This window comes from Delphinapterus leucas, chromosome 10 (genome assembly GCF_059928025.1).
Source record: "Delphinapterus leucas isolate spDelLeu-1000000601 "Yukka" chromosome 10, BTC_Dleu_Yukka2, whole genome shotgun sequence".
Lineage (NCBI taxonomy): Eukaryota > Metazoa > Chordata > Mammalia > Artiodactyla > Monodontidae > Delphinapterus > Delphinapterus leucas.
The window spans coordinates 55257262-55284051 of NC_143138.1; the positions used below are offsets into that span (position 1 = coordinate 55257262).

The following is a 26790-nucleotide window of genomic DNA, read 5'->3' on the forward strand; positions in this document are numbered from 1 at the left end:
CTTTTCTTCTCTCTTTTTTTTGTTTTTTAAGTCTTTAAACTTAATCTTACATGTTCAAACTAACTCGTTTAACAGAATAACTGTTTTGAGACTAGGGTGTATCTTTGGTTGATAAGGGGTTGCAGCATTTAAATACCTTATGCAGAAAATTGACAGATCCCTAATATCACAGTTTGCTAGTGGCTTACGTTTGCAGAACTGTGACTAGCTAAAAGAAGAAGGAACAGTGCATAAGGGGAAAACATTTCAGTTGTTCAAATAAGTAAATCTTGATTGTGTTGTCTCATCATAAAGTACCTATACTGATCGAGGATAAGATTAGTCATCCTCTGCTAATTTGGAGTAGAAGGATTGTGACAAAAGTGACTAATAAAGTGGCCCTCCCAACTTGCTAATAGAATTTAATGTCTCATTTTAGATATCCTCTGAGAACTAAATCACTGCTGGAATTTGAATTAAACCCCAAGCTTTCTTTCTCCACATGACAGCCCAGTGATTAATGTATGCAACACACACACACGCGTGTGTGCACACAATTAGGACATGCCTATTTTGTTGGTAATGATGAAAGACAGAATATTTGGTCTTCTGCACGGTGCTTCTCTCCTCTCGCCCTCTCTTTCTCATTCCCACAAACCCAGTTGCTACTATATGCAACTCTAAAGTCAGCCCAAAAAATAAGAAACAACATAATCTAAAATAGTCATTATTTTACTCATTTTCCTCATTGTAAATAGCTGACAACACCATTGATCAATTTCCTATAGCTTACTTATTGCCTGCCTTTCCTCAATATCACCCCCTAAACCATGGTTAAAATATTATTTCCACTGAAAGAACTGCAGTGACTTTTATTTTGTGCATTTGTATAGAGTCTCCTTTTTCTCCCTCCCCACCTCCAACCATAACAATTGACACTTGGCCAGGATATCTATTAACCAAATGTTGGGTAAAACATATTTGTTAGACATGGTTTTGCTTCTTTGTGAAAAATGGGAGAAATTGGGACAGATGAAGACTAAACAGCAGTGGAAGAGTTGGGTTAGTTTGGGGAATGGAAAGCTGGACTAGGGTTGATTCCCTGGCACTGCTTTCTTAGCGAAGAGAACAGTTTTAATCAGTTACAAAAATATTTGTGATCCATATGTTCCTCCCTGCTCGTTCCCATATGCCCATATTCTCTTTTATCTTGGTGGATGATGACTTTATGATTCAGGGAGGCAAGAATAATACCTCGCTGGCTTTAGAGCACAGTGCTATTTCCAAACGTGTCCTGGTAATTACGCACGCACACATATCCAGGCTGTTCACGCTTTGAGATGGTTACGTGAATACCAGTTTGTTCTTTCTTCGTGGAAAGAATTATATCTTGCATCCACCTACTGGGGCTGGAATAAGGCATCTAAGGCTTAGATTTGAAAACTGCATGGCCATTTCACCGGCTGGATTAACCACCACTGTACAAATAGGAACATCAGAAAAAGGAGACAGGAAGGCTGCGGTGATCGTTGATAACTTCATTTTCTTTGGGAAAAGGAAAACAGAATCCAAAAAGCATTTGGTAAATCCATCCATCACAGGTGCCTATTCTAAGACATGTTAGATATTGAGCTGGTTACTTAAATAGATCCTAATTTTAAGGCATGTTGACTTCTATTTAGTATCAAGTTTTCATTATGTGAAACTGATAAAAATTGAGAAACTAAAATTACTGTTGATGAGCAACGCATTTGATCCCTAAATTCATGTTTCCTTCGCCATAGTTATATAATTTTTAACGACAAAAGAAACACTTTTTACAGCCAAAGTATCCATTTTAATAAGACATAAATAACGCTAGAAATGATTGACTGTATAAGCGATTGAATTTTCAACAGTTGTTTTCCTCTTACACAACAAATGGTGTCGTAACCCAATAGGCTGTTGATAAAGCTGCAGTAAAATCCGATGAGGAGCCAGCTGTGCTCATGTCAACTTGGGAGGGGGCAGCGAGGGGGAGGCAGAGAGAGTTTCTAAACTTCAGAGTAAATAACTGAGATGCATTTAGTGTTTTCAAAGTCGGGTATATGGTGGAACACGTGCGCAGGCTGTTGGATTTAGCAGATGTGCGCCAGGGTAGAGTTGCAGCAAAGGGAGAGAGATACAGCTTGGTTTTGGCAAACGTTATTAGGAATCTGTCTCTCTCTTTGCATTCAAGCTGTATTTGCCGCTGCTCCTGTAGGAGTTGTGAGAAAAAGAAAGTGCACGTTATAGCAGGGATTGTTTTCAACAGGCTCAAAGTTTGCAAATCTGTTGAATCCCTCTGACAGTGTTGCTTTGCTGTCAAACAGAATGCCCAGCTGACGGTGGCAGTCCTGATTGGGAGGGGCCAGTAGGTGGCGGGTAAATGATGCTCACACAGCAAAGAGAATATTCGGAATTCTTCTTCTCAAACTGTCAGTGGAGAGGAAAGAGCTCTCTCAACAATACCACTGTGAAAGTTTTCTTTTTCCTTTCTTTGTGTTTTTCACTTTTATAGCTAATGCCTCATTAAGTCAAAAATCTTTCAGCCTTCTTAGGATAACTTTCAGAAGAAAAGAGTCACAGGAACAGCACTCAGGTAGATTATATTGATCTATAATTAAGACAAAAGCTTTGGTTAAAAACGGAGGCAAGACTTTTGCTCATAGGTGATCTGGATTGTCATTGAGGCAAACACACAAACTTGTTTTTTTTTTTTTTAATATAAAGTGCGAGATTTCACTAAAAAAGGTTAAAATTGAAGTGAGTAATCTTCGGTGCATAATGCAATTGTTAATTTTAGCTCGTTGCGTGGGTGCCGCTCTGACTTGAACAGCCGGCTGTAGCCTTCATTAGAGAAGAAGCAGGCAGCTCGGGACAGGTGGAGTGGATCAAGCTGTGAACGTGATTTGCTGGAGGCCGGTCATTAGTGTTAGAAACCCAGTCTTGCTTATTTCGTCCCTCACCCTTACCATGGTTGTTGCAATTATTGTGACTATTGACTTTTCGTCTTTTTTCAGGTGGATGATGTGTCAGGCTGTGTAAGGGAATCGCACGGAGATGGGCATTTTGAACTGTTAATGGGGACATGGGACTCCCGCTGTCTCTGATCCCTCGTGTGGATTTTCCCAGCGTAGAAGGACAGAAGCCGCTCGTAAGTCGCCAAGACCGACAGCAGAAATTCTGCGCAAAAGGTAAAGGGCTGTCATCAGATGGCTATCATCTCATCTGTATATTTTTCTCATTCTATAAATATGCCTGTTTGCATAAAACAGTTCATGAAAGGCAACCAAAACAGACAGGATCTGTATCAGGGATTCAACTGCCTTAGTGTTTGTAAAATTAGAGCTCAATTTGTTCTTTTTTTTTTTTTTTTTTTTAAAGCTGGCCACAATCTGTTTTTTATTGAAACCCTCTGGAAAAAAAGTTAGGGCAACAGAAGTCCCATCTCCTGCCCCCACTCAGTACATTGAGAAACAAACTATTTGCTACTGGGAAACAGAACTTTTTGTTTGGTTAACTACACACATCCCCGGTGTCACTGAAATACAAGAGATCTGTCAGATACACTGAATGGATATCCTCAAACCTCCCCAAACCTAAGAGCCTTGCTCACCAGGCCCTCACAGACTCCCAAGTACCATCCTTGAGGAAAACTTCCTTTTCCATTCCCACAATCCTTTGCCAAGTGAGCTTGTCCTGTCATGGTAGGTCTTAGCAAATTTGCAACAGAAATTACTGCAATTTAGATTTTTCTCGTGCTTCCTATGTCCAGTTGGAAATAAAGTTACTGAACTAGTAAATGATAAACACTCCCAGAGAAACATGTCAAGACACTGATTTGTCCAGTAATAGTTACCATTGTAATGACTAGGAACAGGGCAGTCATTACTTGGGAATTTTTGTGAAAAAACTGACTTTCTAGGCTACAAGGTCTTTCTCTTATTTTTCTTTCTCCTTCGTTCCTCTCTTTTCTTTCTTTTCCTCCTTCCTTCTTTTCTCTCCTTTCTTGTTTTTCTTAAAAAAAAAATTGAGGAGGAAGTAAATGCTAAATTATTGAGGAGCCCCCTTTGACAGCACATCAGAAGGGGAAGTGTCAGGGCTTTATGGAAGAAGGGAGAAAAAAGTACTAATAACAGGCTTACACTTTGAAAAGCCATTTCCAGTGTCTGTGTAGTCGTCTCTTGTGAGCCTGGAGCATCGGAGTTCAGTTGTGATAGCTTCCTTCTGCAGAATCTCCAGCATCAGTCACCGACAGGGCTTGGGGAGGGCTTCTGCTTTTAATAGCGTCACTGTTACTTTGAAGCCTGAAACTGTTGTCCCTGAACGGTTTACTGCCAAATTTAGATCCTATGTGTATACTGAATTATTACCTCTTACATTGACTTCTGCCCCTTGTAGAGTGTACTGAATCCCTTATACCCAGGAAGGTATGTCTGTGGTTGAAATTTGCAAATGATTTATGAGTCATCTTAGAGATGCTGCAGAACCTAGTACCACCTCCCGACTCAGAAGTGGAGGAAGAATTGGGGAGATACTCTCTTCTTCTTTTGCTTCTACTTTGTAGAGGAGCATAGGAACCGGGAGACGTGTGGGACTTTGATGTCTCATTTTAAGATGTATTGACCCACCTTGACGGCAAGGTGTATTCACAAGAGCATGTTTATGTGTTTGGAGGGGCGTGGACAGGGCAACTGAATCTGCCTCTTGTGTTTGTCTTGGGTACTTGATTTGATCTTGTTTTATTCTCCTTTTGTATAAAATTGTCAGGGAGGCTGGAGTTGCTTATTCGAATTTGAGTACAAAGGGAAAAATCAAATATCTCAAGGATAATGGTCAAGACTTCACCCTGTGCTGACATTACTTTCTGATGTCTTAACCTTGTAGGGTGTCAAATCTTGTTATTTTAATTTGCATCTGGGAGAATGTCTGAGCCAGGAGACCTGAGTCAGACCATAGTGGAGGAAGGCGGGCCTGAGCAGGAGACGGCCACTCCAGAGAATGGCGTGGTTAAATCCGAAAGTCTGGACGAGGAGGAAAAACTGGAATTACAGGTGAGCCTGGAGAAGTCCCATTTCTCATACCACTGTGTGCATCCCTTTCTTTCATTTTGAAGATACTCTGAAGGTTTGGGGGTTTTTTGCTTGTAAAGAGTTTGACTAGTAAAATAAATAGGAAATCCATAAAATGAATCTTCTCCTTTCCCAATTATTAGTCTTTTTTTTTTTTTCTGACCAAACAGTGCATTCTGGTCAAAATGCCCTTTGAAATGAAAAAAAAAAAAAAAAAATCCAAAGAACATATTTAATGACTGAATTTGCCCACAGCTTCTGCATATTAATTTCCAGATCAACTCAAGTAGCCTGTGGAGGACTTCTCCTGAGGCAGCTTTACACTAGCTGAGTTATAAAAATGGGTTTGTAGTCCATGGAATACAGCTCATGACAGACTAAGAAAAATCAAAGACATGAGCTCTGTTGACCTTCCTGGGCAGGCTAAGCTTCGATTCTTATTAGCAGAAAAGCCTAGAATTCCCAGCCAGAGAGAGAGAGAGAGAGGGAGAAAGAATGCTCTAGAAGGGGTAGGGGGAAGTTTGGGAGTGATTGACGGTACTGAAAAAGTGATATGATTAAATACTCATGATTTATGAGAGAAGGAGATTTGGTAGAAGGAAAACAAACTGTACTTGCAAATAACCTGTATCGATTTTCTTTAAACCAAACTACAAAAGTGTTAACTCTTTTTATATAAAAAGGGAGCAGAGGCTGATAACAGCATAATGGCCAAAAAAGCCTTCAAGGCCGGCTTTTCCCCTCCCCAGGAGCTGCTGTAAGGAGGGAATGAGAAAAGCTAAATGGTCAAAAGTTTGGGGAAGCAAGAGCTGGGGGAGTCCTCCCTGGTGGTTATAATACCTTGTTGCTGTTCTTATTGATTTTTCAACTCTGGTGACATCTTTTTCTCTCCTTCTCTCCCCTCCCCTCTCCTGGTTGTTGGTGGACTGTTTGTTTGTTTGTTTGATTTTGTTTCTAACATACAGAGGCAACTGGCGGCTCAGAACCAAGAGAGAAGAAAATCCAAGGTAGGGTTCTGGAATACTACATTGACCTGATATCATGGTTGCACGTGGATTAACATCAGGGTTAGAGAATTTGCCAACGATTCACATGGCTGTATGTGGATCTTGGCTGCACCGGTGCTGCCTGCATTTAATGGGGTCGTGTTGATGCCTCTCTGCTCTATGTGCTTTTTTTGGATGTGGACTATTTTTAAAGTCTATTGAATTCTGTCTCATGTTTTGGTTTTTTGGCCACAAGGTATGTGGGATCTTAGCTCCCTGACCAGGGAACGAACCTGCACCCCCTACATTGCAAGGTGAAGTCTTAACCACTGGACTGCCAGGGAAGTCCCTCTGTAGGCTTTTTAATTAGAGCATTTAGGGTTCACATAGCTGCAGTGTATATATTTGATCCTGGCAGACTTGACAGTGCTTTACAAACACATAGCTGCTTGTTTTCTTTTCATTTTAAATCAAGTTTGGGGGAAATGTTTTCGTCTGTCTAACTAGTTTCTGCCTTGAAGTAAACAGGTTCTGGTGTTTAGGACACAATCTTCAACTTTTAAAACATCTTCTCAGTCAAGTCACTTCCAAACCCAGTTTTAGTAGAAATTAATTTGTGTTATCTTTTTCTCCTTGTACTTTCATGAAAAGACAGCAATTCATTCTTTGTACGTCTCCAGTGTGATGGGCACAGTTTGCTAGGCGTGTTCCTCAAATTCATCCTTCCACATTCTCCTCCACCTGCATCTCCATCAACACTGGGGTCCGATGCTTTAAGCCAGTGTAGACACTGCATCCCCATCAACACAGGGGGGTGATGCTTGGAGCCGTTGTAGACAGCACTGAGCAGTGGATCTGAAGCTTGCTTTTAAAACTCTGATTTGGGAATGTCCAGAGAAGGTGGAGATGATTCGACAGCCTGAGGATATTTCCTGGGGGTGTTTTCTTTATTTTCCTTTCCTTCTCGTTTCTTTTCCCTCCCCAGTCAGGAGCAGGGAAAGGTAAACTGACTCGCAGCCTTGCTGTCTGTGAAGAATCCTCAGCCAGACCAGGAGGGGAAAGTCTTCAGGACCAGGTATACCCCCCGTCGTTATGGATCATTGCATGAACGGGATCTACCTTTGTGTGCATGAGTATTAATTTGGCATTAAATAGTGTTTTGGGGGAGCAAAAAACAGTTCAAGAAGGAAAAAGTCTTCTGGCTTCATCCTCTGTTTCTGAGACATTCAATATTAGTTGAACAGTTTGTCACAAAGTATTACATTTGTTTTTTTCCAGACCCTCTGAAAACTGCAAATGGAAAGGAATTCAAAAGAAATTTAGATTAAAACTTAAAATGTAAGCACAGTCGTGCTGATATTCCTCAAAGGCTCTCTCTTGATAAAACTGAACCAAATATAGTCCCAAGTATCCCATCTCCTTCCTTATTGGAGATTCTTACCTCCCCAAAATGCACTTGCCTGTAAAAAAACAAATCTTGGCTTTTATGAAACTTCAGAAATAGTGAATAAGGTGCATTGAGTTTTGGAGACATACTTTTATGGCCTTTGGTGGAGATTTCTCACTACTGGAAAAATTGTCCAGAAATAAACCTGAGATGATGGTGAATTTGAGTTACTATTATTAATACATTGCTGCATATCCTTATACCTATTTTTGCTCCTTATAGCAAGACTATTAAGCTCTAAAAATTCAAATTCCAACAAAACCCTTCTGTGACAAAATGGGAAACTTCACATCATATTTATTTTTGTTTGCCTTTCAGGCATCATATTCATTTTTATAAAAATGGTCTTGCTGCTAAAAAATTTTCCTTATTTCATCAGAGGCTGAGAGCAGTCAAGACAAGTAAAATGATTTATCTGAGCCCAGAGGAGGAAAAATTGATTAAGATAGCATTATTTTTGTTGGGCCTTGTTTTGCTTCGCTCTTTTTACTTTAATTAAAATAGTCTAAATTCTCCTCATGGGTACAGAGAGCATTGAGAGCACTTTCTTTAAAAGGACCAAAAATAAATTCCTTATAGATTTTGTCCTAAGAGTATTTTTTTTTCCCTAGCCTCATTTCCTTAATAAGCCACCCATGTCGTAAGCCATGGGCAGGCTAGCTTTCAGTAGCCATCCCTATGTTTCATACACAGGCTTTATTTTACTTGGGCTCTGAGAAATATGTGGCTTTTGTTCAGCATTTTATTTGTGCTTCTTCTTTTAAGGGAGATTGAAAAGGGGGAGTAATGTGAATATCACAGCTTATATTATTCAACATTGATTGATGGCTTGTGATGTAATGCACACAATATATGTTAACACTGCAGAATGACAGACCCTGGGAGAAGTAATGCCCCAGTGGTCCCCCACTTCTAATGCCAGGCAGAGGAGGACAGCCTTTATAGATTTCATCTGCTTTTTATCCTATTTGACAAGTACCAGGAGGAAATTTTTTAAGAGATCATCTGTATCATTGTGCCCATCCTGGACCTAAGTCTAGGTTCTCCATACAATTGGTGCAGAGAAATAAGAGGCAAACGGTGCTTTGTTCCTGCTGGTTCCAAGCTGAGTAACTAAGACTAGCTTTGTAGAAATTAGAGCTTGCAAGCCTCTCTTTGGACTGGCTGAGGTGTGGTGGAAGCAGGGGGCTGATAGACACACAAATAAGCGAGTGGCCGTGCTACTTTTTTTAGAAAATAAAGAAGCAGACCTTTGAGCTTGAATGCAATGCCTTCATTAGGTACTACCGGCACTTAAACAAAATGTGGGAACTGAATCCCTGAGAACACTGGCCGAAGTATACAGTATACGGATTGTATTGCTTCCCCAATGTTTGTATATTCACAGTATTTGGAAAACTGCCTTCATTTTCCTGCGTGGGAAAAACTCTTGCTACCTGTATTACTTGATCTCAGACCCATAGCTGATGGTTCAGCCTGTCCTTAAGTTAAAGGAGTTTTGCTTTTCTAATGTTATACTATTTACCTATCAGTGTATTACTGCAACTTGAATCATTCTTTTCCTGTTGTTGGATATAAACTTATCCTGTACCGATGTATTTATTAATACTTGTATTTTATTATTGAGCATATCAATAAAAATATTAAAAAAGAACAGATTGTTTTTTACCAACTCTATAGCACTTTTGTGTGTTCTTTCAACACCAGAATGTGTAGAAAAGACAGGTATGTTTCTGAGTATGGTATTTGTCAACACACAGCATGAGTTTGTACATATTTTTGGTAAATGATGTCCTTTAGCCTGTGCTCTTACATTTATATTTCCAAGCCTCTTTGATTTTAGATTCAAACTTACCGAGGCTGGATGGTTCAATCGGTTTTGAAGAAGCAATGAGACCACTGCCATGGCCTGGTACCATCACTTTTTTCCCCTGATCCACTGTCGAATCGATTCTTCCCCACTCAGAGCCAGAAATGTTCCAGCTGTTTCCTTAACAAGTGGAAGCAAACCGTAACCCCGAAGTCTGCCTGAATCTTTACAGACTGAGACATTTCTGTCCCAAGTCCGGTGATAAAAGACCTTACAATCAAATTACACTCCATTTTACATAATTTGTATATGTCCATCCCGAGGATAAACATGTGGATATCAGGAAACCCGGCTAAGATAAATATTTACCATGAGAAGGTGTTTTATTTCATCCTCTGTATCATGCATCTTTCCAAACATGGTGACTTTTTATTCCAGCCTGGAATACACAATGGAGCCTCTCCCAAAAAAGAAATTTGGCTTTGGAGGATTTTTGTTTTCTGCTTGTTAGATTAGCTAGATTTACCAAGAACCATTAAGAATCCCAGATTGACCGTAATTTGAGGATGTAGAGGCATAGTTTAGTCACATGTAGAGGAGCATTAGTTTAGCTATCAGTGAGAAACACTATTAGTCATTGGGAATATTTTTTTCCTACGTCATAAATGTTAATGTCGCTAGTAGAAGAAAGCTTTCCCATCAAATCATCTCTTACATAAGAGCCAGTGGGCTTAATGTTGGCTCATTTGTCATAGTTTTAATCATAGTGTAGTTTTTTCATAAAACTGAAAAACATAATTTGGCTCATTCTTCTTCAAAACAGTGAACATACTATCAACCAAATGGCTGATATATGAGTTAATACAAAATGATCTGTTTTCAGTGAAAAATCAATAAATATAAAAGTGGATCCAGTCCCAATACTGTAAATGGTCAACCAAGCATCAGTTCAAGAGAATCTTACATCTTGGAAAGGATTAACTGATGCTAGAATTAAAATAATATTAAATATTTATGTATAACTGATGGAAAATATAGTCCTATTTTCTACCTTTTCTAAAAGGCAGTGCTTATTGTAACCATATATTACGATGATTTATTAATAGCCTTTGTAAACAATGTATGGTAATAACCCATACCTAGGATTCCTGCAATTCTATATCTTGAGTTTTCATAGTGATAGAAATCATTATTGATATGGTTCTAAAGCAGATTTTTAATTGTAAATTGGCTGTCATGGCCTTTATTTATGTCTGTTTTTTCTGTAATTATGATTCATAGTATCTGTCTGTCTGTGTTTGTGCCAATTTTTCCTTACAAGGAATTATAGAAAAGAACTGCAGAAGCCTCTTTTTTTCGTTTTTTTTTTTTTTTTTGAGACATGACAGGAGCTGTGATGCAAGCTTATTGATAAAGAAAATTTTTCCTAGGTGTTTAAAAATAAACCTGTAGAGAAAATCAGTGTTGTTATCTACGGAAGTTTAACTTGCTTATGGTTAATATTCATGAGGCAAAGTTTTAGTACTATATACTTCTCATGACCTTCCATTGACTTCTGAAGTTTAATTCACCTTAAAGGGCAATTATTTTTCTGACAGGTTTAATTTTTTACCATTTAAGAAAAAAAAAAATCTGCACCTGGCTTTCATTTTCCTGTTCTTAATAATCTCTATGCAAAATGGAAACCAGACAGAGATTCTTAAATCTGGCCCTAAATTATTATATTTTTTCCCCAACAGGAATCAATTCATTTACAGCTTTCCAGTTTTCCCAGCCTGCAAGAGGATGATAAATCTAGGAAAGATGACTCTGAAAGAGAAAAAGAAAAGGATAAAAACAAAGATAAAACCTGTGAAAAACCCAAGATCAGAATGTTATCAAAAGGTGAATGTGAAAATGTTTCCTTAACTTAATTTGGACGCATAAATAGTCACAGAATACATTATAGATTTTACACACATGTCACCTCCCACCAAATTCTGCATATAATTTTATATGTGTACGTGTGTGTGTGTGTAAAAGGTGATGTGACCTTGATTTTTTTTTTCTGTTCATGGTGTCATTTTTGTGTATCTAGAAAGGTTACTTTTAGGATCACATATTTCTTTGGATATTCGTTTGGATATCCTATTTTCAATGAGAAGTTTGTACAAGGGAGTGAATATAAATATGTTCTTAATTCAGGTTTATTAGTGCAGTTAACTCGAATTGATGATCAGTAATAGTACCCAGTTTTATATCTTAACTTTCATGTTTATCTTAAAAAACAGATAGTGGATTAGCAATTCTCAGTCGATAAGTGGTAAGTGTTGTTATCCCCAAAGCACAGATGTATATACCAATGTCAATGGAACACATATTAACATTTTATCTGGCACAGATGAATTTGGTCTCTGCAACCCATATACTGCTCCATAATGTCTCATTTAAAATATACACACTTCTACTTCAATAAAAATTCTTCCCCAAAAGTTATTCCTTCTAAAACCCCAAATCTACAATCCGGGCTTTTCAAATTGTTGCCTTATGTATAATTATACAAAACTAAAACCAAAAAAAGAGAGCGAGAGAAAAACAAAACTAAGTTGAAATGAAGAATACCATGAATAAATAGCTTGGCAGTAGACTATTTTTTTAAAAAATAACTGAGGGAGCATAGGGCATCTGATCAGCTGAGAAATGACAACTACTTCTCATATTATGCTCTATAACCACATATCTGCCTATAATGATTATCTCTGCTGCTGAATATCTAAAACCAAGGTGTATCCAAGAGTAAAGAAGTACAGCTTCCTAAGATGGCTTTAGAAATTAAGCTTTAGCCAGCATCAAAAGACTTGAAAGACTTGGAAATATTTAGTGCCCTCCTATACTTTGTATTGATTATTATTTAGACAGTCTTATAACAGAACTTTCAGTTTTTGCCTTCTCTGTTTTAAGAGAAAGAGAGTTCCATGGTATCTCAAACTCTTGAGAGCTCTCTCTGTGGTTTGGGAGTACCCCTCACTGTCACGGTGAGGTCGTGCCCTTGCTGATTGACAGCACAGAATGAACACATGACATTTGACTCCACCCACCCACCCAGACTGTGCCCACTTCCTCTCCTATGACAGTTGGGTCTTTCCACACTGGGAATTTACTGGGTGTTCTCAATCCCCGAATCTAATTTTCATCCTGATGTAATATTACCAGGTTGCTAGTTTTGTAACATGTATCTTTCACACCAATAGCTTCACCTAAAGTTTACCTGAGCAAAAGGGATCGGGAAAGGTTGGGAAAACCTTTTCCACCCCACCTCCCCATCGGCCTTTCTGACAACTCCATCCTGCTATTTGTTTCAGATTGCAGCCAAGAATATACGGATTCTACAGGCATAGACTTACACGAGTTTCTGATTAACACATTAAAGAATAATTCCAGGTAAATTATTAAGTAAACCTCTCATTTCTAGAAGAGTCAAGTAGAATATTACAATCAAACTCATTAATCCAAACACTTCTAAGAAGAGAGTTGTAAAAGGCAGGCTTCTTCTCTGATGTCTTAAACTGTCTCTTGTATTTTCTTTTTTCTGCAAATAGTTTGCATGTGTACTGTTTATAAATAGTCTTAATTCCTGGGTACTTAGCCAATGAATAAATTACAGTTTACAAGTTCTGCTTTTCTGGTCACAAAGAGATACTGATTAAGGGGAAAAAATAGAGGATGAGAATCAATGTCAAATAAACCAAATATGCATCAGTACAGCTATAGAACCAACTACTTAGGCTTAGCTTTGTTCCAGTTTCCTATCAATTTAAAATTTACTTGATGTGTTTTATGGGCCTAATACCTTGCATGCCTTAATTAATATTAAAAACTACAGGAGTTTCAATATTACAAAATACTTAACAAATGAGATGAGAAATAATCTTAAACAGAATGGAATTACAGGTATTTGGACAGCATATTCCAGAGAAGAGTTAGATACTGATTTGTAGCCACATAGATTTAAACAATCTTTTCCATACATATAAATGAAATTGTTAAGTCTTTGGGAATGGAAAGTACATAAAGCCTTTTCATTTTAACATTTATTTTGCAGAGACAGGATGATACTCTTGAAAATGGAGCAGGAAATTATTGATTTCATTGGTGACAACAAGTATGTTAAATTGCAATGCCGGTTAATTAATCTGATATGTCTTAGTTTGGTATTTGGGTTTAATTATTCATTCTGGAAAGATTTTTAGGGATAGATAAAACATTATTTAATGTGTTTGCTGACTCATTAAACAGAGATGCTATTGGAGTTAGGAGCGATGTGCTGATGGGAATTGTTGCTTGGACCGTGTGTGCTCCTGCTTGTTAAATTCCTGACAAAATGGCTATAAACAGGGGGCCACTGATTAGCATAGAGTAGCAGTAACAAGAAGCGACCCTTTTCATTTTTATTATAGTTTTTTAATGGGCACCAGCTGGCTGTAGTCAGTTATGCCTGGAAATAATTGTACTGCTTTCAGTGTCAACCATGTAATGACATATCTCCAGATAGGCATCTGCAGTCCCGTATTATGTCATGTCATTTGTCCTGTGCCTGGCTCTGTTGATAAGGTATCCTGGACCAAAACAGAACACTTTCCAGTGGACATTAAGTTCTCTGTGGTCTGAGAAATGTGCAACTATAAAACAAAAACACTTATTGTAACTTAATCAATACATCTGTAAGTGGAAAATGTGTCTGGAAATGAGGACCTCACGTGATGCCAGAAATGAAATAAGCTTAATGGTTTGGATGAAAAAGAAATGGTTTTGTTTGTGTGCCTCTAAAATGTACTACAGGCCAGAAACGAATATGCTGATTCTGCTGTTTCTTGTATTCCTTTCCAGTAATCATTATAAAAAGTTTCCTCAGATGTCGTCCTATCAGAGGATGCTTGTCCATCGAGTGGCCGCTTACTTTGGGTTGGATCACAACGTGGATCAAACAGGGAAATCTGTCATCATCAACAAAACCAGCAACACAAGAATGTAAGCCCCACCACTGTATTTATTTAGCATTTGCTTTTTCTCTTGTGGATTCATTTATAAGAGCACAGTATAAAATTCAAAGTACATGGCATTTAAAATGTGCAGTGTTATTTATCTCTTGCTCTTATCAGCAGTAGTGGCATTTATCTGTAGAAGATTGTCTGAGGACCAGGAAAGTCGATAAAATTTAGGCCGTACTGTGTATTTATTGCCTGATCTTTTACATAACTCGTGAAACGCAATTTTCTTCCTTCCATCAGTAATCCCTGTGATTACATACAAAACATGGAACGTGTTATGTCAAATATACCTCCAATGAAAAATGACAGACATTTTAAAACAATAATGACATACATAGGATAATTGTCCTTTTCTTTGTTTTTCTGTTTTATAGACATCGATCTTAGTGTGGTTTTTAGAATAACAAAAAATTCCAAACCTGGAGACAAAAGTCCTGCCTCTAAGACCCAGTTCTTTTACTTACTAGCTGTGTGACTTGAAACAAGTCATTTAAAATCTGCCATCTCAGTTTTTTCACCTGTAAAATGAGAGTTTTTGAGCTGGCTAATATGTAAGTTCTAGATCTAAAAGGAGGTTGCTTGTTTGGTTTTGCTCCTTTCAGTAATTGTTTGCTTCTATCTTAATGACTTTTCATGGTGCCACTGAGTCACCAAAAAGCATAAGATGAACAGTCATTTGCTTTGGTAATTTGGAACTGTCTCTCTTGAACTCATGTCTCCTTTAAGTACAGCACAAACCACCTTCATAACAAAAATACACATTAAACTCAAAAACTGTCCCTATATAAAGCATTCTCTTAAGACATCTGTGTATTATAATTTCTTTTTTCACAGTGTTTGGTAAATTGTGTAAACTGCGTGGTTTTTAGGAATGCCGTGTTGGTGAAGGGAACTTTTGTATCAAGCACAGCAGCATGGTTAAAACATTATTTTCTACTCACTGGAGGTTGGGACTTGTTGGGATGGAGATGAGGCTCTTTCTCTGCTCAAGACTCAGTCTGTGTTCAGCAGAATGAGAGTGAAAGTCATCGTGGAGAGAGCTCAGACTAGGAGATCTGGGACTGAGGTTGGCTATTATCTCAGGAACACTGAACACTTCACTTCTCTGGGCTTCAAATTACTTATTTACCTGCAGGAGAGTTTGAAACGGATAATGTTTAAAGGCCCTTGGAGCTTCAGAATTCTTGGGTCCTGTGGTTGCATTCTACTGTGCTGGCAAAATACATCTTAAAATGTATTAGCTTTCCACTTTATCTGATTGTTGGCACGTGGACCTCCTATTCTGAACAGTAGTAGGAATGAAAGATTACTGTCCTTTAATCCTTTACATCTTCCCTCTCCATCAGATACTCCTGGTTGTTGCTGTTGTTTTTCACTCTCCATTCTGGTTTTTCTTATGACGTTCTGATACTAATGCAGGGACACACTGATTGCAAAATAGGCAAGCAAGTGACTCTTTCCTTCTAATTTCACCTCTTTCTCTGTAAGGCCATAACAGACATGGAAAAAACCCATAGGTCAAGTAGATTGGTACAGTTTCAACGAGTAGAGATAGTGCATTTATGTTTAATTCACTGTGATTTTGCAATCGCATAGTCATAAATATTAATACACATGTTTGAGACCTGTTTCCTTGTATAACAGTTTTTGAGAAAATAAACCAGTGTATAAAGGCTCTCAGTAAACTCTGAGTGATGACTCTGAACTTGCTCAGTTCGATGTAGTAGTCACTACTTATGTATGACTATTTACATTTTAAATTAATTAAAGTTAAATAAAATTTGAGCATTAAGATTCAGTTCCTCAGTCAGGCTAGCCACATTTCAAGTGCACCTGTTAGAGCATATATAGAACATTCCCATTTCTTCAGAAAGTTCTATTGGTCAGCTCTTCTCGAAATCCTTATGATTCTTGCAAGTTTCCATATACCACTAAACGACATAATTTGTCCCTTAAACCTTTTATTTTCTGCCAATGAGCATCATATTATCATAATATCAGACTTCTTCACTTCCAAAAGAGCACTAGATTTTCTTTTTCTTTTTTTTTTTTTTAAATGGCCAGTTTCCAATAGACCCCATGTGTTCATGCCTCCAAGAAGAGCAGAAGGAGAGTTTATGCAGCGTACACCTTTAGGTGTTGCTGCTACAACAAAATGCCCAGGCTGCTAGACATTTTGCCTGGTTCCTGCTCTTGATCCTCACTCTGTGAGTCCTAAACAAAAAGAAATGACCGTATGTCATGGACAATCAAGGTATTTTCTGAAGAGCTGAGCTTAATAGTCCTTCATCCACAGTTGTCAAGGCCTACTGTCCTATTCCCGCTGCCTTTCTGACCGTCCTCGATTTGAGTGGCTCTTGCCGGGGTTGAGATGGGGTTGGGGGAAGTTAATATCTTTTAGGACAAGAGAAAAGGAAGAATTAAATGTCCTTTTACAAATGTCCTTAACAAGTCACATTTCCAGGACCTGAATCACTTTGGGCAGTTTCAGCAAAGGAGAAATAAATATTGTTCTGTGGGAAATGATACATTTGATGTTTGAAGTCTGTTGCCATGTTCTCATGGAGTTGAAGTTGGAAAGGGAACACCTCTTCAAGTTCTAGGTGTCTTGCGTTTCTTTGAAAATTTCAGGAGTTGTGCCATCAGCGCAATTGGCATGTGATGGTCGTGGGGACCGTATTGATTTAGATATATTATTAGATGAAAATGTTTCCATTTCTATAAAGGAGGGAGGCTGAGATGGAAATTCCTCAGATGGTTCCTTGTGGGTTTTGTGTTTTAGGAATACCTTTTCAATGTGTACAGTTTTATGCTATTCTGAAGCAAATACATTACAAATGCATATTTTAAATGGCACTGCAGCTTGGGAGAAATGCAGAAAAACGTGGATGGAAGATACAAAAATGAACCAGAGGGCTGAGGGAGAGAAAACACTTTCTTATTTAACTTTTAATTTTTCTTTTTCAATGACACTGAGCTGGCATATAAGGTGTTCCTCTGGCGTGGATGCATATCAGCTAGATATTGGCTGGGATTTATTTCCAGAATCCCTGTTTTTCTAGATTGTCAGCAGTTCAAGTAATTATAGAATGTGACTTGAAAATATTAAGTTTTGCATGGAGAGAAAATAGTTTCACCTGAAGTTCAAAATATTTAAGTCACGACAGCAGACTATGAGGATAATACATACACGTGTGTGTACCACACTCACTTCTAGTATTTTCTCTAATGTCTTCAGATATAATACATCCATCCTTTCATGATGGAAAAAACTTATCTCAGACTTCTCAGTTAGTTAAGTGGTATAATCTCTTATACGAACATTACCTAATGTTCGTTCAGTTGCACTGGGTACTTTACCTCTTATTTAATGTATATTATTTCATTTAATATTAACAACATATAACATAAGTCATTAGAGGTTCATTTTACAGAAGAAGAACATTAAGCACAAGCTCAAGTTCAATTTTGGACTTACAGAGAAGCAGTGCTCAGCGTGGCTGGGGTCTAAACCAGTGTGTCTAATGCTGAGAACAATTTTCTTAAATAATCTAACTCTCTTTAAAGTAAAAACGTCCAAAACATCTTGGGCAAAACCCTCACGCTCTCCGGGATTGGTTGGGATTTTCAACTCTTAAGTCTTTTGTTGTCTGATAAGAAACAATGATTGAGGGAGAAGATCTTTTTGAAGATTAACTCAGCGGGGTCAATAAATAACAGAGACTTCCTATAAAATGATAGTTCTTGCCAGATTTTCTGTATTTATCACTGCTACAAGATGTGATATTTGGGGAGAAAAAGATGCCGTATTTGGTAGGGGGTGATAGCCATCCAGTGGAAACTTCCTATACTCCATTTCGATCTGTGTTTTCAAGAATGAAAAAGCTACTCTTATGGATAATGTCGGTACAGGAGATAAATGTATCCATTGTGTTAATACAAAATTACTGCTCCAAGCAATTCAATTGTCCAAATGCATGTTTTCATGTCATAGCCACAGGAGCATGGGGTTAAGGATGTAGTAGTCCTGAGAGAGTAGAAAATAAGAATCATGTTCATTTGGGATACGTTCCAAAAAGGTGCCTTCTTCTGAGTGAACTGATGCACTTTAGAGACTTTAGCAAAGGAAAGTCACCTTAGCCTGGCACCACTGCATTCTTGTTGATTCTCAGGGCTAGCCAGGGTGAGAACCAGGTGAGTGTATGTCACCTACAGCCATCCAGCACATCTGTTGTTACACGAGTTGGATCTGAATGGTTGGGGATGCCTCTCATTAGAATTGACTGCTTTTTGTTGAAATAACAGAGTTTTTGAGCTGAGGCTCACTACGTGGTTTTTTTTTTTTTTTTTTTTCAGCTTTTGTTGGGCTCTCTTTCCCCCGTTTATTGCTAGAAATATGTTTCACTCTCTAGCACTTTTAAATTTTTTCTGTTGACATTCTTTGTTAACTGTCAGATTAGGTGGTGACACCAAATGAGCCCCTTGGAAATCTGGGGCAGAGGTACTAGGGTCTGTGCAGTTTGGTAGTGCAAGTGATATTTAGAATGTATTCACTCTCCATCATGTTACTTTTTTGATAAGTATTGAGGATTGAGGCTAAAAGATGAATAGTGCTTTTTTAAAAATATTTAAATGTTACAAATATATGGGTCTATTTTCTTTATGAGAAGCTTTATTCTTCTCTTTGTTTCTCTCTCTGATCTTCACTTTTTCTCTTTTGCTTATTTTCCTACGTGTTTAGCCCAAAGCAGCTCATTGTTCTCTTATTAGATAATATTTACCCGCCCCCCCCCCATTTTCTCCTTCTTAGAGAAAAGATGTATGCTCAGGGTGTATCATATGGAGACGAGAAACCATCTACTTTGACTAGTATTTTCCAAAGGGCCAAGATCAGTCATAGGCAGAGAAAATCCCACGTGTATCTGAATGTCTTTGCATATGTCAGAGTAACCATTTAACTAGCTCCAGATAATTTTCATGTTAAAATGTTGTCATCTCTTGAATATTTTTTTCTTTTGTCTTTCACATCCACCCACTGTCATTGCCTCCCATCCCCTACTCTTAAGAGTGCAAAGCAAGGAAAGGAAATGGCAGATCTACTGCGGAAAGAGGATACAGGCCCCTGCACCCATGAAACAAGAATAGTGGCTCAAAGGCAGAGGTTGGGGGTGACACCTTAAGAGTCCAGTGCTCAAGAGCACAAGGTCCCAACTCCTGAGAGGTGTGGACGTGGGTATTGGCCTGGAGTGATGAGCGGCGTATGGTGACTGTGGTAGTTTGCTTGTTTGTTGCAGAAAGGATGATTCACTGAGCTGGCTATTAGGTAAATCACAAGAACCATGAAACTTGTTCTGGTGCTAAGCAAAGCCTCTCTCTGAGTGAAGCAGTTGAGCCCAGTTGACTTTGCTAAGAATCCCTGAGGTGATGGGTGATGACTGCCCTATGAAAAGGACTGGGGTACTGCCCCCTTCTCAGGGGGCAGACCAGAGAGGAGTGGCCAGCAGCACAGCAGGGTCAGTGGACATCTGTTCTGCTTAGTTTCCTGAAGGGACTCAGGTTGAAGATGGGAGTCATCGGTTCTTGACCCTTAAGCACTCACTCCCTGCAGGTGATGGAGTGCATTTATAGCAGAACAAACCAAAAAAACCCATACTTTTCCTCCCACGTCTGTTGTATTTCTTTTCCTTTGTCTCGGAATGTGAGTGGCACCAGGAATAAACTGAGCAGCATCCTGATATGACGCTTGCTTACTAACCCTCTGAAGAGGACTAAGCATCACTTCAAGTGCCTCTTGGAAATCTGTGAGCGGTTGGTTGGCATCCCGTCATTTCTAAACAGGACAAATTTACTCTGCACTTTTTATAGGAATAGCATTGAAAAATCATCTGACCTTAATTAAGCCAAAGGTCAGAAACCTAACTAAGAATCACTTTCAGGAAAACCGTGGGATTTTATTTACTGAACAGACAACCGAGTTCTTTAAACAATAGTCCAGCTCAAAGTTCAGACATTTATTTATTAACATTGGTCAAACTCTGCATCATGTCTCTCAAAATATATTTTCTCATATTATTATTCTCAAATACCTCAGAGAACATGTGTCTGTAGATAGACAGACATACATTGTGAGGACAGAAAATAAGTGTGCTGTGTTCCTTTCACAACTTGAAATTATTTATGGGCCTTTGAGTGTTGAACATATAATTTACTGTTTCATTTTGGAAATGAAACATGCACGTACCTTCTATAATGTTAATATCCTTAATATAACTTTTTTTTAAAAAGAGCTTTCCCATGCAGTAATAATACTTTCCAAATATCTGTATATCTATCTAACTATCTGTCTAGCTCACAACATTCTAGGTAGATAAAGCTAGACTGTTTTACAGAAGAGAAAACTGAGGTTCGTGTCTTGATCTTACCTGGTCACTTCACAGAAGATCAAGACTGAAATCCACGGCTACTGCCACTCAGCCAAGACTGAGGTTTACATGGTGTGTAAGTGCAAGCCTGTGTGTATAAATGTGTAAAGACATTATCTGTATTATACAGTTTGGGACAGTTTAGAGGGAGGTTCACTATACACATAAATACTACATATAGTCTTTTCCTATATGTAGAGTAGTTTGGAGGGAGCCAGATTACAGTGATTTGGTTCCTTCCATCAGCACCTTGGCCTCCTATAGGGAGCAGAATTAGGCCCAGTTTCTGCAGACTCGCTTTGTTGCTTCTAGATCTACCTTTAGTAGGAGCAGTCACATTAGCACTCTCCCTGGGGGAAGTTGTAGGGCATACTTGAAGGCCAGAGCCTGGTTGTGTATGATGAATCTTCTGGTGTATTTCCTGTGTCTTATTAATCTTAAGATTTCTAGAGAACAAATGTATGGACGCCAAGGGGGGAAAGTGGTGGGGGAAAGGTGGTGGTGGTGGGATGAATTGGGAGATTGGGATTGACATATACACACTAATATGTATGAAATAGATAACTAATAAGAACCTGCTGTATAAAAAATAAATAAAATTCAAAAAATAAAAATGGTCAATAGAATGAACTGAAATTTCAACAGAGAACATATACAAATGACCAAAAAAAAAAAAAAGATTTCTGCTAGTGGAGAGGCCGTGAGTGTGTCACCATGACTTCAGGAAAGGTGGAATTGGGGCATAGAGTAGAAAGAGAAGTTGTAGTCTGTTGGTTGAAGATGTTTGGTTTCCAAACTTAAATGCTAGAATGCTGAATTTTTAAGGCGTAGTCTCATTTAAAAGAGAATAAAATGGTATAGAATGATAAGGTGGAAGTGGAAATCATGAAATATGTAAAGAACATAGGACTTTCTTTTTTAAATAAGAGATATCAGTTGTCAGTATCGTAATTGAATATTTCCACGTGTTAAGGGAACAGGGCCACTCAGACTTCTGTAATATGTTTGACTATTAAAATATTTTTGACGAATGTCTTTGACATCAAAGTATTTCACCCTGCTGTGCACAGCAACCTTTCATGCATATTGATGACCATCTTTCCATTATTCAGTATGAAATTCAAAGATGTCCCTTTGTGCTCCTCCGCATTTAGCAGAATTGAATTCTTCATTTGTGCGTATGTGAGGGGCGGGGATTAAACTGAACTATTTGGATGAGAAGTAATACATTTGGTTTCAAGAAATGGAAACCAAATGGCAGTGAGAGTAAACCACTGAAAATACTTCTAGATCAAAAAGATTTTTTAAAAATAATAAAGCATCCTCATCTTTTTTTAAGGTTCAGGTGAAAGAAATCTAACTAAAATTGGAATCAATTGACGAGAAGATAGAGTTTGATGGTCTTACACAGTATTTCACTCAGCCATACTGCCTGTCAATTCATGAGCTCTGTCTAATAAGGAACAATGAAGAGTTAGTTCTAACTTTTGAAAGGTTTGACTGGGGATGCCGAGACAGAATGGAAATGCCAGTACTGCTCACCACACGTGATCAATGAGTGTCACAGTAGACACCTGCTATGAATTGTGGGAAAACACTTTTTTAAAAAACTTAAGAAGAGGAAACTATTTTTTTTTTAATCAAGAAGAAACATTAGGAACTTCCCTGGTGGCGCAGCAGTTAATAACCCACCTGCCAATGCAGGGAACACAGGTTCGATCCCTGGTCCGGGAAGATCCCACACGCCACGGAGCAACTAAGCCCGTGCACCACAACTACTGAGCCTGCACTCTAGAGCCTGCGAGCCACAACTACTGAGCCCATGCACCACAACTACTGAGCCTGTGCTCTAGAGCCCGTGAGCCACAACCACTGAGCCCACGTGCCACAACTACTGAAGCCCGCACGCCTAGAGCCTGTGCTCTGCAACAAGAGAAGCCACCACAATGAGGAACCCATGCACCACAAGGAAGAGTAGCCTCCGCTTGCCACAACTAGAGAAAGCCCGCACACAGCAATGAGGACTCAACACAGCCAAAAATAAATAAATAAAATAAAATAAATAAATTTTGATAAAAAAGAAGAAACATTAAATTTGTTTTCTCTGCTTTTTGATAATGATAAAGAGACAGCTAAAAATAATAACTCATGGACTGAAATGTTCCAGGAAAAAAAAATGTAGGCATGTATAATGCATGGCCATGAGATACATAGTAAACTCTAGTTATCATTAATTTAATAAATACCTTGACCTTTTGAAGCCTTGAGGAGTTTTTCTTAGAGTTACATCTTGATACATTAAAAATAATTGATTACCATTTTAAATAAAGGTCCATGATATATTTACTTTAGTTCCATTCATTTTATGGCTAAGAAATAATATTGCTATAATGTTAAAGTAGTGGTAAAAAAGATTTTTAAAAGCGCTAATATAATGGTGCATTACCAGTAATTTTTAGTGTAATCACATATAATACTTCAGTAATAAACTATAGCCTGCGTGAGTTTAAACCTAAAATTACTCCTTACCTCTAGGTAATTCTCTATAAAATCAACCTGGAAAAATCTTATTAGGTTTATTTTATTCCTTTTATGCAAACTTCAAATGGTTACTTTCTAACCTTTCAAAATATTTTTGGAGAATCAAGAAGGGATTAGTAACTTGGACTTTTAGTTTCTAATGTTTGAAAACAAATTTAAACAAAATACTTGAAAAGCAGTCGTGCAAGATGCAGTTTGCATAATTTATATCAGAGTAACAAATATTGTTGTCCTAAATAATATTTCCATTATTGATTCAAACAAGCTCCTTTGACTACTCTTGCTTATGTGATGGATGTATTTTTCCTGCTATGAAAAAAAGAAAATCAGCACTATGAAGAAACGCAGATGACATTTCAAAAATAATGGTTGAATAGCTCTCTCGTAACTATAATGACATTTTAACTGTGAAGTTCCCAAACTAGAAAAGCTAAAATTCCCATGTCCACCTCTTTTCCCAAGATATCCTCAAATGTGAAAAGCTTTTCTTTAATAACACAATTGACTTGAAGCCAAACATAAATCTGATTTTTAAAGATGTTCCTAATGGTCTAAATTTTTTTTTAAGATTTATAATTTATTTATTTTGGGCTGCATCGGGTCTTAGTTGTGGCACGCGGGATCTGCATTGAGACATGCGGGATCTTTCGTTGCGGCATGAGGGCCTCTCCCTAGTTGTGGCAGGCGGGTTTTCTCTGTCTAGTTGTGGCGGGCAGGCTCCAGGGTACGTGGGCTCTGTAGTTGTGGCATGCGGGTTCCAGAGCATGCGGGCTCTGTAGTTTGCAGCACGGGGGCTCTAGTTGAGCCGCGGGAGCTCAGTAGTTGTGGCGCGCGGGTTTAGTTGCCCCACGGCATGTTGGATCTTAGTTCCCAGACCAGGGATCAAACCCGCGTCCCCTACATCGTAAGGCGGATTCTTTACCACTGGACCACCAGGGAAGTCCCTCTAAATTTGAATTTATGCTCCTATTAACCAAACTCTCTCCTGTTCTGTTTTATAAACATTTGTGACTGTATATCTTACTCAGTGATTCTTTGATCTGTCCCTGAATTACTGTGATTTATATACAGCTGCGCTAAATTTTCATTCATTCATACATTGAGTAATTTATTCATCCAACCAAATGCCTCCCATATGCCAGGCATGGTTCTAGGCACTAAGGATTCAGTTTTTAAAAAGCAAGGTCCCTACCCACATGGAACTTGCATTCTATCTCTGGTTACTACGCTGAAATCTCACTCTAAATGATTTTCTGCCTAAAGAAGAATTTAGTCTGAAGCAAATTCACCTTATGCTCGTGAATCCAAAAGTTCACATTCTTAGACCATTTCATTTCTAAATGAACATTTATAGATGATTAGCAACAAATAAAAGAAATATATCTGTATATTTAGCAGTCAGCAAATCATTTCAATGACTAGAGTTTATCAGGTTTACAGAACTTGGGGCTATTAGAAGAGGCTTAATTAGTATTGATACTATCAACGTTTGTACTTAAGTTAATATCCTAATTTTACATGCTACATAAAAAACAATACAACAACATCTAAGTGTTTGAAAATGTTGGGAAGCTTTAAAAAAGCTTTTTTTAAAAAAAATTTGGATATCACTGTATTATACACCTGTAACTTATATAATATTGTACATTTACTATATGTCAATTAAGAAGAAAGGAAAGAAAACAATATAACAACATCTAAGTGGTTGAAAATGTTGGGAAGCTTTAAAAAAGCTCCTAAAAAAAAAAAAAAGAAAGAAAAAAGAAAAGCTCCTGGAGAATTTTTCTCGTTTACAGCGACCTGTAGCTATTCACACTAGTATTGTCAGACTTTATAGCGTAATAAGTAATTGAAGTGACCTGTGACTGTGCTCCACCAAAATATATTTAATTTCTCTACTGTAAATGACCTCTTCATTATAAAGTGCAAATTTACTCTGTTCTGATGTTAAAATATCACATTCGCACTTCCAGATTGCTATATTTTATTACATCTTAATTTTGATGGAAAACGTTTACATTGATATTGAAGATGATATGATGCAGATTTTTTGTTCTTTATCCTGAGGTGTGAGGCCCTCCAACCCACTGAGTACAACAGAAGCAGAGAGAGACTGAATCACTTCTCTGCAAGGATGTGAATAGGCTGTTTGATGCCTGTGGCTTAGTGGGTGAATCTGTAAACTGGAGTCAAAAGATTTAGCGAGGGATGGTTTCTTTATCTGTAAAAGAGGCAAAAAATATTTGCTTTACCTACATCAAAGTTTTTTTGCAAGGATTGAGTAAGATAATGATATCACTTTGCAGAAATTATATACAATTCTAGAAGCTATAACTGGTATTATTTCAGTTTTCTGGTTTTGTCTGCTCCCCAATTATTATTATACTTTATGTATGTGCGTTTAAGGAGACGATGCTTCTCATCAAGATTTGAATTATACAGTTAAACTGCTCCTTTGTTTTCAAAGTGCTGTTTGCTTATTTTGGAGCTAATGATGTGATTCCCTTAATTACTGGTCACCTTAATTGCTGGTCATATTAAACAATAGATGCTGTCACATGGCTTCCCAATGACTGGATACATACTGAACCCAGGGGACTTACGGAGTAATACGTCAGACATGAGAGACACTTTAATGACAGCCGTAAATTACAACTGCTCCTAAACTGGGGAATGAACATTTTAGCACTTCCTCTGGGATGAACCCAAGCCCAAGTCATTCATTGAGTTCTTTGGTGTGCAGTGATGCCCATGGGAAATTAACAGGGAAGTGGAGCCCTTTCCTGTAATAATACAAAATGATTAAGAGGACCTTAAAAAAATCAATTGACTAATCAATAGTGTATAACTGCTTGGAGCATTTTCCCCATGCTAATCAGACATTAAGTTGTTTAAACTAAATATCTCCAGTTTCCCCTATTACTGAACTGATTTATAAGACATGGTCAAGGATGTCAGAGTCTACTGGAGCCAGATTCCAGAGCATTTGTCATTAAAGAAAGACGGAAATAATTCATAGATGGTTCTCTCTCACTACAGATTTAGAAGGCTCTTGAAAGGGAAGATATAATAGGAAGATATAAAAGAAAGTGTTCTCCTAGTTTCCAGACATTGGTGAATGAATGTGGTAATCCCAAATTCTAAGCATGTATAGTTGCTTGAGAATATGGGCAGGGACTTGATTGAATTCAGGAGTGATGGAGGTCAAAATAACTATAGAAAACATCTATACACTATATATTTTCAGGCCTTTAAAATTTTTTTTTAACTTCAGCCATGGTGAACAGCATGCAGCAAACAAGACTCCGAATTCCAAACAACCAAAGGTATTCAAACAACACCTGTGAAGTGACATATTATTACCTACCTGTATATTGCCAGCAATTCTACTATCAAAACCACGTGTACACTTTTTTTTAAAGTTGAATGCCACTGTGCGGGGTGGGGGGGAAACACTAAGAAATAACTTTAAACAGGGGGAAAAA

The 26790-nt window shown here is 38.0% G+C and overlaps 1 protein-coding gene across 2 annotated transcripts in view; it reads left to right on the top strand.

The window, feature by feature from the left end:
* Nucleotides 1-4465: 4465 nt before the first annotated feature.
* Nucleotides 4466-26790, top strand: part of ARPP21 (cAMP regulated phosphoprotein 21) — a 116798-nt gene continuing 94473 nt past the window's right edge. The window contains exons 1-7 of one of the 2 annotated variants that reach the window (XM_022553908.3): nt 4466-5054; nt 6038-6079; nt 7044-7133; nt 11055-11199; nt 12657-12735; nt 13397-13456; nt 14182-14322. In XM_022553908.3, the coding sequence (XP_022409616.1) occupies nt 4926-5054; nt 6038-6079; nt 7044-7133; nt 11055-11199; nt 12657-12735; nt 13397-13456; nt 14182-14322 (686 nt within the window). In that variant the 5' untranslated portion in view covers nt 4466-4925. The remainder of the gene's footprint in view (nt 5055-6037; nt 6080-7043; nt 7134-11054; nt 11200-12656; nt 12736-13396; nt 13457-14181; nt 14323-26790) is intronic. The other variant, XM_089919009.1, reaches the window with a different exon arrangement.